The sequence below is a fragment of the Choloepus didactylus genome, chromosome 8 (assembly GCF_015220235.1).
Source record: "Choloepus didactylus isolate mChoDid1 chromosome 8, mChoDid1.pri, whole genome shotgun sequence".
Lineage (NCBI taxonomy): Eukaryota > Metazoa > Chordata > Mammalia > Pilosa > Megalonychidae > Choloepus > Choloepus didactylus.
Genome location: NC_051314.1, coordinates 82,999,132 through 83,010,166, shown reverse-complemented (window position 1 = coordinate 83,010,166; position 11,035 = coordinate 82,999,132). Strand labels below are relative to the sequence as shown.

Below are 11,035 nucleotides of genomic sequence, written 5' to 3'. Positions count from 1 at the left end.
GCTACGGGCTTAGGCCTGATGAGAGGTGCGCAGGAGACTTGTAAACTTAGGAATGTGGGAGCTTCCCGGATGTCTCATGGCTACCTACGATTACGGGCCTAAATGGCTCTTCTCCTTGGAGAAAGCACTGCCCCCAGGGCTGACTTTTAACTCCTCTCCATGGCCTGTTATTTCTCTACTCCACCTGCAAGTTTGAAGCTGTCAGAGAACAATCAGCCCCTTTGCTGGTGGCAGGCTGGGCCTACGTCAGTGTCCCCGGAACACAGTCTGAGTTTGGGAGGGGACGGCATCGCCCTGTATGACATACAAAGTGGGGAGCCTGGGCAGGGCTTCTACCCGGGGGCTTGGGCTTCCCAGACAAAGCATCCCAAGGAGAGGTGGGAAGGAGGGGGCAGAAGCTAGGGGAGGAGGTCCCCCAGGCCACCTGCCCTCCCCGCTCTTCTGCACTGCCGTCCTTCCCGTCTTCCTACTCCAGCCTCTTTGACTCTAAAGGAAAGAAGAGGGAAAGGTGCGGTCCTTGTGTGGCTCCTGTGCTGGGAGGAGGCCTGGAGGGGGACGACAGCCGCTCTGTGTTCCATTACCACCCCAAACAGAGGGCTGGAGACCAGACTCATCACACACGCATTTTAATGGGCACATTCCAGGGAGGGAACAGAGGCGGCGCTCACTCCCAGCAGACAGCTTATAAGCGCCTTGAGCCAGGCTGGATGTCAACATGGCACCGAGATGGCCTCGGAGACACAGACTCTCCCTTCTCTGCATCTGGAGGGAAGGCAGAAGCTGGCCCTGAGGTGGGGAGTTTTGAGACTGCCTGCAAGATAAGCCCAAATGGGAATCTTGAAAGAGAGCGGGCATGTCCAGCACAGAGAGGGGTGTCATGAGCAGTGGGGAGATCAGCTGTCAGGAGGGCAGGAGCTGGATTGAGCCAGGGAATGGGGTTTAGCCAGGACTCGGGACTTCTCAGCACCACAGGGGGTCCTTACAAGGGGGAGGAAGAGAGGGATCCAGTGTCCAGGGTGGGTTCAAATGGGCCAGGTCAGCCCATGAAGCTGGCTCCAGGGCAGGCGTGAGAGACTGAGGTGGCTGCATTTAGTGCTTGTAGCTCTTCTGGCTGGAGGAAGTGGTGGAGACAAATTTGATGCTAGAGCCACTGCCCCCAAGGCCCCGGCTGCTGCTGGCACTGAAGCCGGAGCTCCCCCGTCCTGCACCCAGGCTGTGCCCACCACTGGTGGTGAAGGAGTAGCTGCTGCGCCCACTGAGACCCAGGCTTCCACCTCCAATGCTGCTGCCACTCCCGTAGCCACTGGAAATGGAGGAGGTGACCACAGCTGCCGGAAGAGAGGAGACATGGTCAGAATCAAGGGCAGAAGAGAAGACTCCAGTCCTTGGAGTCCTTGGCCTGGCGGATGACCTTGTCAGGGAGGGGTGTGCCACCTTCCGATTCCCTGATTCCCTTCCCACTTAGTGACATCGCCACCTTAGCTTGTTTTTCTCTGCTCTGTGGCACCGGGCGTTTCAGTCTGGAATGATTTCCTGCCTCCCCTCTGTGCTACCTAGTGCCTCTTTTTTCCCTCCAGACCTTACTGGAGCCATCTCTTCTCTGGAAAGTTGGTCCAGTCCACCTTCCCCTTTGACGCCATCTCATTTGCCCCACTGCTCCATCCATACCTGTCTCCCTCTGTGGGCCTGGATCCGGTGTCTCCCTTCATTTTGGGAGTGTCTGGGGGACACATGTGTCCCCCAGCCTCTGCCCACTGCACACTGAATCCCCCTCTGAATCCCAGAGGAGGGCTAAAATAGTCTTGATAGACCAATTGATAGACAAATTGATTGGCCAGTCAACTCTCCCAACCTACTCTTTTCCTAACTTATCACCTTAATCATCCTAGTATCCTACTTTGCACTTTGTGAAAGAAAAATTGGGGGAAAGAAAAGGACTCTTAGATGCTTTCCAGAGAAAGGAAATTTCAGATGTTATGTTATCCATTCTCAAAATCATCTCCGAGGATCTCTGGAACACTAGACCAGGATGTCAAGGGAAGGATGACACTTGGTTGGTTCTCTGCCTTCTAGAATCATTGGCTAATATAATCCATTACTTTTATGAATCTCTCACCAAGGAAACCAAATGAACTTGTAGAGTGTTAGTTGTAAAAGTCATTTCTGTAGGCCTCCCGAAGCCAGCACTGAGCTCTGCGATGGCCTCTGCTCCTACCGGCCCTGGAATGTGCCCGCTTGCTAACGCTCCGAGAGGACTTTCCTGTTTTGGAGCAGCTGTGCCCAGCTGCCATGTTTTATGGTCTTCTCACTGCCTTGCAAATCCTTGGTAACTTTCTACAGAGTTAGGCCAAATGGGGGTGGGGGGTGTCCCCCCAGAGTGCTCTGGGGAGGGACTGCCTAATTGGCAGACAGAAGGCTCCCAACAAAGGCTGAAGGTAGACCTGAAGTTTTCACAAATCTTGTCTCCATCAAATGCTCACCTCTGAGCTAGAGTTGCAACCCCAGCAAGAGGGGTGTGGAATTCTGGCAGGCAGGAATGTGGGCTATGTGTGTCTTCTAAACCCATGCAGGGTGATAGCAAACCTCCCACCACTTTGAAAGTAACACTCTCTCACTTTCAAAGAGGTAAGAATTTATGTGACAGGAAAGACCCTCCCCTAATTGGACTCTCCTTAACAGACTCAATACTTCAAACCTTCTCAGAATGACCCCTATCTATGGGGTTCTTCTAATGCCTCATGTTTCTGACCCTTCTGTGGCACATTACCTTCCCAACCACATACCCCCCAAATGACACAAGAAGGATTTCATACTCACAGATGTTAATTGGAGAAACACTCTCTCCATTCAGCCTGATTGGGGAAGGGCAGGACAGGGGAAGCGGGTGCAGAAAGGAAGGTTACTATTTTGTTCAGCAGTTTATGGGATTAGAAATGACATTTTTGCAATTGGTTAAAATGCATTTTAAAATTCTTTATCATTTTTATTGCAGAAGTCCTGAAAGTTGAAATTATTTAAATACTTGTAGCATTAAATGAATGAAATGATACAGAGTTTGAAGTACATAGTAGTAAAACCTGTAATCTCAAGAAGCATATTTTCGGTTTAAACTAGTTAGATGTCTTCATGAATTTAGAACTAATCATATACTGGCCTCAGAAAAGGCAGGCGTTGTCATACAACAATAGGCTTTCTCTCTCAACAATGGACTATTGTCAGGCACTGGGCCAGTGCCGAGGTTATTATAGATATGGAAAAAGAGTCTGAGTCATAAAAATAATAATAGTAATGATCAGTCTAGTATTATCTTAGCTAGAGTAATTTTACTGAAGTTTCTTGAGGACTGAACTGGCATCCATTCATAAACACCTATATAGAACATCAAAAAGAGCAAACATTTTTTGAGTGCCTGTTACCTACATTATGCCACTTAATTCTTTCAATAACTGCATTAAGTAGGTAGTATCTCATTTTACAGATGGGAAAACTGAAGCTCAGAGATGTTAATTAACTTGTCTGTGGTCACAAAGCTGGATTTGAAGCCAGGTTCATTTGACTTGAAAGCGCATGCCTTTGGTCACTAAACTGAATGATAGTTAACATTTATTGAGCCCTTGTTGTATACAAAGCAGTGTTCTCAGAACTTTTTGTGCATTTCTTTATTTTAACCCTCGTAATAACACATGAAGTAGAAACTATTCTTATCCCCATTTCATGAGTGAGGACACTGAGGCACAGTGAGGTTAAGTAATTTTCCCACCATTACACAGCTGGTAATTGAGATTTGGGGATCAGGTCATCGGGATTCTTCTTTCTATAGTTGAAGAAATTGAGGTCCAGAGAGGGAATACTGACTTCCCCAAAATTGTGTAGCAATTTAGTGGTAGACCTGTAAACCCAAATCCTAGGAGAGTTTATTCTCAAACCAGAGTTTCTTATACCACATATCCAAACCTGCCATGTAGCCAAATTTCTCCTTTTTAGAATTTGATTACTTAGACATGATGAGAGCTAGATTTCAATGGGGTGTTAAAAGTAGTTGCACCTCAAATGTAACCTGATAATGACAACTAGCCTAGAAGTAATCTTTGCCGTATTCTTTGTCATAGCCCAGTTGCACCTGCATTTTGTTGCCTTCTCCAGGTTAGGAGGGCTCTGCACCAACCTGAGCACTTAGGAAAGCACAGGTACCTGCAGCGAGCTCAACTTGCTTGGAGGATGGAATTAGTGCATCTGCCCTCACCTGCACTCCTCGCCCTCCAGCAGCTTGTCGTAGGTAACGATCTCCACTTCCAGGGCCAGTTTGATGGTCATCAGCTCCTGGTACTCACGCAGCAGACACGCCATGTCCTGCTTGGCCTTCTGCAGGGCCTCCTCCAGGCCCACCAGCTTGGCCTGTGCATCCTTGAGGGCCAGTTCTCCACGCTGTTCTGCATCAGTGATGGCCGTTTGCAGGTTGGAGCACTGTAAGGACAGGAGGAAGCCATGCACCCTATTTGGGTTTCCTCTAGTAGCCCCTGGAGATCTAGTGCTTCTTGGATAGGAGTCCTGTCAGCATGGTAGAACAACCTAGAACAGAGGAATGTACCAGGAGCTCTTGGCCCCACCCAAACTCTACCTGCTTCTTGATGCCGCCAATCTCAGCTCTCAGCATCTGGATCGTGCGGTTCATCTCAGAGATCTCGTGTTTGGTGTTGTGGAGGTCGTTGCTGTGACCTGCAGCTCCTCATACTGACAGAACCAGAGTAGACTTAGTTACCCAGTCAGACAACTGGGTTGGGTGCACCCTTGGTATACAGTAGAAGCTCACTGGCCGGATTGTCCAGTCTACTAAAACCTTCCAAAGCCAAACCTCCTCCTGAACCTGCAGACAGTAGCTCTCTATGATCACCCAACCTCCTCTACATGTTCTCTGCATTTTTTTATTTTGGCAACGTACCTATTCCTGCCTTCCCACCCCACAGGACCCCTTGCTCAGCCTTAAATGCCTCCCCTCTCTTTGGCAATCTTCCAACTGGAGTAAAAACCCACCTATTGCTGGAAGCTTTTTATTAGTGTTGTCTTTTTCCCCTCCATGACTGTCCATTCACTTCATGACCTCCCAGACCTTGGGTTCTGCTTGCAGTTTATTATTTGTTACCCTGTAACCCAGCTCAGCATATAGTAGGAGCTCGGTAATATGTATTGAATAAATAAGCCCTTTAGAAATCGCTTTATGACTGTTCCTTGGTTGTCTGGTGCAGCCCCCCCAAGCAGTGTGGGACTGCAGTTATCCTCCTGAGCACCCAGTACATTGCTCTGACCACTGAGCTAAGGGTTCATAGCATCAAAAAAGCTTCTGCCACGTTGGAAGAAATGAAAACACTCACATATTTCCTGAGGCTTTTGACTAAGAGTTAAATGACAATACAGGGTTGCCGGGAATACTGACCCTGGAACCTATGATGAGGTGTCCACACTCATCTTGGTCTGGTACCAGGACTCAGCCTCAGCCCGGCTGCGGTGGGTGATGTCCTCGTACTGGGCCTTAACCTCGGTGATGATGCTGTCCAGGTCCAGGCAGCGGTTGTTGTCCATGGTGAGGACCACGGACGTGTCGCTGACCTGAGTCTGCATGTGGGACAGCTCCTGCAGGGCCAGCAAACTCAGCATCATGGAGGAATAAGGCCTCTGAGATGGAAGGGATCTGGAAGCCACTCAGTTAACTACCCATCTAGGTCAGGAATCCCTTTGTTGGCATCCCTGGTGGGTACTCTTCCAGCTCTCCCTTGAGCATACCCGGCCATTTAGGGGGTCCATGCCAATGCCTGGGAAACGTCTAGGCCATAGATCAATGTGATGGGAGCATTTCCCCTGGCCTCACTTCTCAAGCCCCCAATCTGTGTGCTTTCCTGTGGTATGAAGGGTGGGCAAGTGTTCTCTGTACCCAAACTATGTGGATTTGAATATGGCATGTTTATTCATATACCAGGATAGAAGGATGCTTCAAGACCAGGTGATTTTGGAGACTGCTTCCTCCTGCATATTGTGACTTCATCAATCCCTGTTTCCACAGATCAGGTCTCAGCCTGCAGAGTGGTAGTGCCCAGATGAGGTATCTTCGGGGGGCAAGAGTCATCCTAATCAATGAACTGATGGGCGTCTTGCCTTATGGAACTTTTCTGGGAGAAGGAAGGCAGAAATTGGATCTTGATTCCTTGGGAATATTTCCATAGGACCAGAATCCTTGCTAGGGGTTGTTCTGCCCTGGGGTGTGGGAGAAGCATCAGAGCTGGGGTGCAGTTTAGTATAGCAAGATTTTAGCAGTTCTCCCAGACCCCTTGACCCCAAAAGCTCCAGCCTGGACTATAGAAGGGCACAATGCTGGATAGAGGCACTAAATGACGGGCACTCTCTAGAGCACCTGTTTCTTTCCAGGCTCCAAGACTAGGAGGAACAAAAACATTTGCAGGCTCTTACTGTTTCATAGAGCATGTGGAAGAAGCTGATCTCCTCGGTCAGGGCATTGAACTTGGCCTCCAGCTCCACCTTGTTCATGCAGGCAGCATCCACATCCTGGAATGATAAATAGTGAGTTATAAAGAAGCTGGGCAGACTCCTCCTTTAGCCTGGTTTTCAGAAAACCCTGTACCTGCGAGGGTTTGAGGTAGGGGGTGGGTAATACACTGAGAACTGGCAACTTGCGTTCCCAATGGAAACCCAAGCAGGGTCATTGGGGACATAAACATGGAGGGGCTTTTGACAGGCTTGAGTTTTCTCGATAGTCCCAAGATTGATGTGACATTTCTTGAGTGGCTCAAGTGTTAGGACACCTCATACCCCAAGATTCATTTTTGAATCATCCCCTTTGAGACACATTTCTACTCACCTTCTTCAGAGCCACAAGTTCATTCTCAGCAGCCGTGCGCCTGTTAATTTCATCTTCATATCTGTTAGGGAAGGAGGAGTGTGTGTGCTGCTGAGCAAGTGTCCAGCCTAACTCTTCCCCAGGCTGAGAAGGATGGCAATGGTGGAGCAAGAGCAAAGAGACCTCGAATCCTTTCCAGCTCTCCCACTGACCTGTGTGTGACTTTGGGTGAGTCACTTAACACCCCTCTTCTTCCTCCTTCTATAGAAGGGGAATAATTTCTTCTGCCAGAATTTTTTTTTTTTTTTTTTTTTTTGGTCAGACTAGAAGGTGAGCATGGAACTTATGGGAATAGAAATACGTACTTATACAACTCGACTTTTTTATAGATACAAGATTCCATTCTGCTAAAAATTTTCTTGCCTGAAGTGCCTGCTGCAAGTGTGGAGTAAACTTGATCTGTTCAGGACACTGTTCTTAATAGATTCTGATATATTTTCACTGAACCTTAGGGGGCAATTGAGTGTTTTTTGTTTTTTGCAACTAGGTGTAGCTCAAACTCAGAAACCAAGGGCAAACCAGCTAAGTGGTTAGCTAGAACCATTCCTTTCCATTGGGTACCTCACCTACTGCTGTCAGAATGATGTGCAGCCAAAAATCACCTCCCTGAAGAGGATCAGACTGCCTTGTTTATACTCCCACGTTTTCCTAGCTAGCTCTCTTCACTCTCTAAGGTGCATCCTGGAAATGCAAGCCATCTCAATAGCAGAGGCACACGTCCACGGCATTAAATAATATGCTGACTGTGGAATAACAGTATGCTCTCCAGAGTGAGTAGAAGTGTCTTGTTAGATGATATCTGGTATCCCTTTGCAGTCACGAGGACAGATAAGAATAGAATCCTTGTCAGTAGTGATGCATGAGATGAGAGTCCCTTGGTTACCCCACACCATGCTGCCTTCGTCTTATGGGACAATCACTGCATGTTCCAAAATCCCAATCTGACACTGTCATTTGCTCCTTTGCAACTCTTGGGTCTTTGTTAAAAGGAGCCCTGGGAAGACTCCTGAAGCCTGACTGCCACTTGCCTGACTTTGACATCCTCCATGATATCCTGCACGTTCCTCATCTCAGTGTCTAGCCTGTCCTTCTTAATGGTGATATTTTCCACTTGGCTTTGGAGGCCATTGAGGTAGTCCTCAAAGAGGGACTCCAGGTTCTGCCTCACAGTCTTGGAGCCCTGTTCCTGCAGCAGGTTCCACTTGGTTTCCAAGACCTTGTTCTGCTGCTCCAGGAACCGCACCTGGAAAAAGAATTAAATCTTGAGAAGATGAGTAGGCAGAGACAGACACTCCTATGGACTAAGAAGGTAAGAAAAAGTTGGTTTTCACCTGACACACATCTGGCAGCTATATAATTGACAACTCTGACCAAAAATGAGAAAGCTCATGTAGCTATCCCAACGTTCTCTAGGAAGTGGGCACAGGGCTCCTATGGAATTAGTGTAGTGAGGCTTAGAGCCCTCTATGGGAAACTATGTTTTTGTGTTGAGCGTCTCAATAACTCTTTCTCTGGATCAGGTTAGTTTGCTCAGAGGAACTCTTCTCCTTTATAGAGAATCAATTTAATTCTTCCTAGGTGTTGACTTTGAACCAGACCACATGGTTCCAAAGGAGGACAATGGGAAATTTCTGCAAGGTCCTTGGGGCAAGCTGGCTGATTGAAAAATGCTTTAGCCCCATGGACTTACTTGGTGAACAATGCACTTTCTCAGAGGAAGGCCATGGCACAATTGCTCTCCCCTCTAGGTCTGGGCCCCTGCAAGATTTCATTCTACCCAAACCCAGTGGAAGATCTGAAGCTCTTGTCTCACCTTGTCAATGAAGGAGGCAAACTTGTTGTTGAGAGTCTTGATCTGCTCCCGCTCCTCCTTCCGCACCTGCTGGATGATGGGGTCGATTTGCAGGTTGAGAGGGGTCAGGAGACTCTGATTGATGGTGACTTCTTGGATGCCACCAGAGGAACAGACGGGAAAGCCAGTGCTCCCAAAGCCCCCTTGTGCCAGTTTGAGTGTATTGTGTCCCCCAAATGCCATTATCTTTATAGTCTTGTGTGGGGCAGAAGTTTTGGTGTTGGTTAGATTTGCTTGGAGTGTGCCCCACCCAGCTGTGGGAGATAATTTTGATGAGATGTTCCCATGGAGGCGTGGCCCCACCCATTCGGGGTGGGCCTTGATCGGTGGAGCTATATAAATGAGCTGACTTGGGGGGAAGAAAGAGAGTGCAGCTGGGAGTGATGTTTTGAAGAGAAGCAAGCTTGCTAGAAAGGAACGTCCTGGAAGAAAGCCATTTTGAGGCCGGAGCTTTGGAGCAGACGCCAGCTGCCTTCCTAGCTAGCAGAGGTTTTCCGGACACCACTGGCCGTCCTCCGGTGAAGGTACCCGATTGCTGAGGTGTCACCTTGGATGCTTTGTGGCCTTAAGACTGTAATTGTTTAGTAAAATAAACCCCCGTTTATAAAAGCCTATCCATCTCTGGTGTTTTGCATTCTCCAGCATTAGCAAACTAAGACACCCCTCCAGCCCCACCCCCATAGCCAAATCCACTGCTGACCCCACTTCCAAATCCAAACCCATTGCTAGCCCTGCTGCCAAAGCCACTTTGGAAATTGCTGCTGCACTCACCAATTGAGATCGGTTTGGTACCCCCCGGATTGTAGAGACTGCAGCTTCCGAAGCTGGCCCCAACACCATTGATCCTTCCCAGCCCTCTGCTGCCCCCCGAGGTGTGAGCCACTGAGACAGAGCTGAAGCGGGAGCGTCCAGCTGCTGGGGTGGTAGCTGAGGCACTGGTGAAGCCCCTGCGACTGCTGGTCTGGAAAGTTATGGAGGATTGCCGAGACATGGCGGGGTGAGGAAGGCTGGCGAGAAGAACCCCTGAGCAAAGGCAGGTGTGAAGGTGGGCAGAGAAGACACGGTATCTGGGGAGCCCCAAGCCCCCCTGCTTTTATGGACCTGCAGGAGGGGTGGGGCACTACTAATGAAAGAGGACTTGCTGCTGATGGCATCCCCTAGGTATCCGCCAACCCTGAGCTCACGTTCAGGTCCCCCGTTGGAAATGGTGCAAGAGCCACTAGTTGCTTCCCTGGCATCTCTCCCCCATGTGGAAGCTCCTTTCCAGTTGCAACTTGATCAGCAGACGAGAGAGAAGCATGTTAATTGCTATCAGTCATGTTGTAATCATGCATCCTATAAAGAACTCTAAAAACACTGCCTCATTTCTAAACTGCTTTCTTAGGTCTGGGACCGACTCCCTCCTGTCCAAACATCTTGTGTCAACACAAGCTACTCCTATTCACTGTTTCCTGTTCTTTCGTGTGTTGCCTATTCATGAGCATCTTCTCAGCAACTAGCCCAGCTCCCCCCTCACCACCCCCAAGCTGTCCCTCCGGATCTTGAAAATCCTGCTCTACGTTCATCTTCCTTTGGAATCCATCCATTTTTGATCGTCCCTTTAATTTGCTCTTAAGCTTCCATTTCTGTTGGTTAGGCCATAAATGATTTTCTGGAGCATGAGTGCATGTGTGTGTGTGTGTGTGTGTGCGCGTTTGTGCCCTGCTTACTCCAATATAATGTGATTTTGAATACTATGTCCTCTGTCTCCTGTTGAGAGAAGTTTTAGGGTAAAAAGACTTGAGTTTGAATCCCCACCCTGCCACTTTCTAGTTTTGGGTGAGTCATGACCCTCGGAATCTCAACTTGTGTGTCTGTAAAATGGGGTTTTGCAGTGAGAATTAAATGAGTTAATGTATGTGAAAACTACTTACAATGCCTGGCACATGTAGGTGCTGAGTAATTGTTTGTTGAGTCTTTTCTTCTAATACAATTGGGTATTAGGGAAGTGCCAGCTGTGTGACCAGTCCTGTGACAAGTCCTATGGGGATTCAAAAGAAGAACAATACACATTCTTTTTCTTTAATAATAAGGTTATGGTCTTGTTGGGAAGACAAAACTGAAGCACATTAAATAATTTATGAACCAGGGCACAACCTCCAAGCTTTGCTTAAGGCTCCTTATCCCTGACAGTTCCCAGGCTAGCCCTTCCTGGGAATCCCGGACTGTTTACTCTTTCAATGAGAGGGCTCTGGGGGTGGCACCCAGTAGAAGGGTCCCCACTTCCCATTTTTATT

General features: G+C 48.4%; 1 protein-coding gene across 1 annotated transcript; it reads right to left on the bottom strand.

Annotated features, from left to right (window-relative positions):
- Window positions 1–1,089: 1,089 nt before the first annotated feature.
- On the bottom strand, window positions 1,090–9,750 carry LOC119542220 (keratin, type II cytoskeletal 75-like). The gene is made up of 10 exons (XM_037846802.1): window positions 9,425–9,750; window positions 8,721–8,904; window positions 7,936–8,150; window positions 6,869–6,929; window positions 6,460–6,555; window positions 5,460–5,628; window positions 4,619–4,722; window positions 4,244–4,464; window positions 2,818–2,852; window positions 1,090–1,328 (listed from the first exon to the last, which is right to left on the bottom strand). The coding sequence occupies exons 1-10, from the start codon at window positions 9,748–9,750 to the stop codon at window positions 1,090–1,092; spliced, it is 1,650 nt and encodes a 549-aa protein (XP_037702730.1).
- Between the last annotated feature and the right edge of the window lie 1,285 nt (window positions 9,751–11,035).

Coding starts and splice junctions, on each gene's coding strand:
- LOC119542220 (XM_037846802.1), bottom strand. CDS start 9,750: ATGTCTCGGCAATCCTCCATAACTTTCCAGACCAGCAGTCGCAGGGGC. Junction 8,151..8,720: donor TTGCCTCCTTCATTGACAAG/GTGAGACAAGAG, acceptor TTCTTTTTCCAG/GTGCGGTTCCTGGAGCAGCA. Junction 1,329..2,817: donor TGTTTCTCCAATTAACATCT/GTGAGTATGAAA, acceptor CTCTTCCGGCAG/CTGTGGTCACCTCCTCCATT.